Source organism: Temnothorax curvispinosus, unplaced genomic scaffold, assembly GCF_003070985.1.
Source record: "Temnothorax curvispinosus isolate PA1 unplaced genomic scaffold, ASM307098v1 QBEX01002995.1, whole genome shotgun sequence".
Classification (NCBI taxonomy): domain Eukaryota; kingdom Metazoa; phylum Arthropoda; class Insecta; order Hymenoptera; family Formicidae; genus Temnothorax; species Temnothorax curvispinosus.
Window position 1 is genome coordinate 1 of NW_020212775.1, and position 2,444 is coordinate 2,444.

Here is a 2,444-nt window from a genome sequence, read left to right on the forward strand (position 1 = left end):
GAAAGTAGAATGAAGCATAATATATCCGAAGCAACAAATAGCTTTTGTGAAGATCTCACAATTATGCGAGTTAAAAAATGTATAAAACATGATAACATTATGTATTTTGGCTCAGGTAGTGCTATGGAACATGATATAGCATTGAAATGTAATGTTTCAGTACATTCAGCTAAAACTTATAATCGAATAGTGAAATGTGGTTGTCTGTATACGTCATGCTTACAACAGAATAATCGCTCAAATAACTCTTATGCTCAGTTAGTCGATGGGAAGTACATCAAAATTATTTCGTTTATTCTTGATATTGAATGTAACATTGCACTTATGATATGTAATAACATAAATGCGGTACCAATGCTTGAAAGTAATTATTTATGTAAAATCATAAGTATTGACATGGACTTGCGCACAGTTGCAACAAAAGACATAGAAAAAATTTGTGTATATATAAATATAAAAAACGATATGTACATTGCTGCTGTGCCAAACTTATTATTTTATTAATAATTTGTTTTCTGAACATGTGGTTATACAGTTATCTTTCCGCATGTTGTATTATTTATAAATTATATATTATATAAATACATTTCGAATATTAAATCCCAATAAAGAAAGAATATTAACAATATAAATATTATAATTTCCTATTTAACAATGTCATTGTAATATAAAACATGTAAATGAAATACTTGAATAAAAATTTATAACATTATAATATGGATATAAAATATTTATAATATGGATATTATGTTATACTAGTTTAATTATATTTATTATAATTTAAAAATTCTAAGAAAAATTTTTTTTACTTGTCACATATGATCTGTTAATCTCGATCTCATATGAGGAAATTTTCAATAATTTTATTTAAGAACTTATTTATGTTCTCAAATACATTTTTTGTTGAGTTCTCAATTGTGACCTCAATAGAATTTTTTCAGTAGGGTATCTATTTAAAAAAAATATGTGAAATCTTTTAATACTGCGCCAATTACAAAGAGAGAATATATATAGGTATATATATACATATATACCTTAACAAAATTATTATTATATCACAAAATTGCGTTACCAAACTCAATCCAAGTGATGTATACCAACCTAAGTGGTAAGTAGCCTTATTTCCTAAAGGTCTTTCTATCAATCCAAGTGGTAGTAGTTTTAATTCTTCTTGATAAAATTATAATATTACAAAGAATTGTTTTAATCACAAAAAATTAAAGAGGTAACATTATAAAATGAAAATATTTAATTAAAATAAAATAAATAAATTTTTTTTGTAAAAAACTTGGCGCTGGCTGCTTTTTTAAGGTGTATCCAGACAAACTTGCATAGGTGCATAAGCATATGCATAAAAAGATCATGGATTGGTCTATTTCCTTTTGCATATATATATGAACCAATCAATTTCTTACGCTTATGTTTGTCCCGGGATATATTCAGCATTTCTTTATACTATCGAATTTTTTTTTGGAAGCGCGTAGACTTGCAGGATAAGGGGGCAAATCGCGATCCGGCGAAAATTTGCTAGCCGCTTTGCTTTCATTTCATTTATGTATCAAAAAAGGAGTGCACAATATCGAATATGTTCTACGAATACATATAAATGTCTTCGACACAATGCTGCAAAATGTAAACGTGATATTCGATGAATGACATTATCATACATTTATGAGAGAAATAAGTCCGTGTTACGCTCGTGTTATGCTTGTTAAAAGAAAAATACAAAATTCTCTCCCGCCATGTCTATTGCCCATCGGAATTTATCCCTCTGAGTCTTGGTGTAGATCTTATCGACTGGGATTTTGTGCTTCTTACACCATGCAACAGAAATTCTAGGATCGAGATAGTACTCTTTGGAACTCAAGGTATTCCAGTCTTTGTTCTCTTCTCGGTCGGTCGCCTGGACCTCCAGCTTTGTTAACTGATCCTTCAATCTTTTCAATTGTTTCTCTTTCTTCTTTTTTTTCTTTTGTTCAGCGTTCATTACTTGCAACTCGCATTCGATTATGGCTTCTTTCTTCGCATCAATCTTTGCCTTTAGATTCTCCATGGATTTCGCGTATGTTTTTGGCACAGAACGCCGATGGTTACACAGTTTGGCAACGGCGCGATTGGCTCGATTGTACGAAAGAATCTTCTCTGCCTCTGTGTCGTTCGGGTCCGTTAATTTGTCAAGCTGTTGCTGGAACGTCCACGACGCTTTATAAGTTCTGAATACTTTGGCGGTAAGACCCTCCATCAGCTCGTTCAGATGTTTATTCATCACAGTGGTGTTGAGATCATTGAATAGATCATCCCCGGGTGATTTATTTTTCATAAAGCGTTTCAGATTCTTAAAGACGAGCTTTTTCACTGGCACTTCGTTGTAATATCGAATAGAATCTTTACCTGTGAATAATTAATTCCATAGAATCACGTAATTACATTATATTATAATATTA

The 2,444-nt window shown here is 30.9% G+C and overlaps 1 protein-coding gene across 1 annotated transcript; it reads right to left on the reverse strand.

The window, feature by feature from the left end:
- Positions 1-1,726: 1,726 nt before the first annotated feature.
- On the reverse strand, positions 1,727-2,391 carry LOC112452133 (DNA topoisomerase 1-like; the record flags this gene model as incomplete). Its single annotated transcript, XM_025012200.1, has 1 exon — positions 1,727-2,391. A coding segment is annotated over one exon (665 nt), but the record flags the coding sequence as incomplete, so codon positions are not given.
- Between the last annotated feature and the right edge of the window lie 53 nt (positions 2,392-2,444).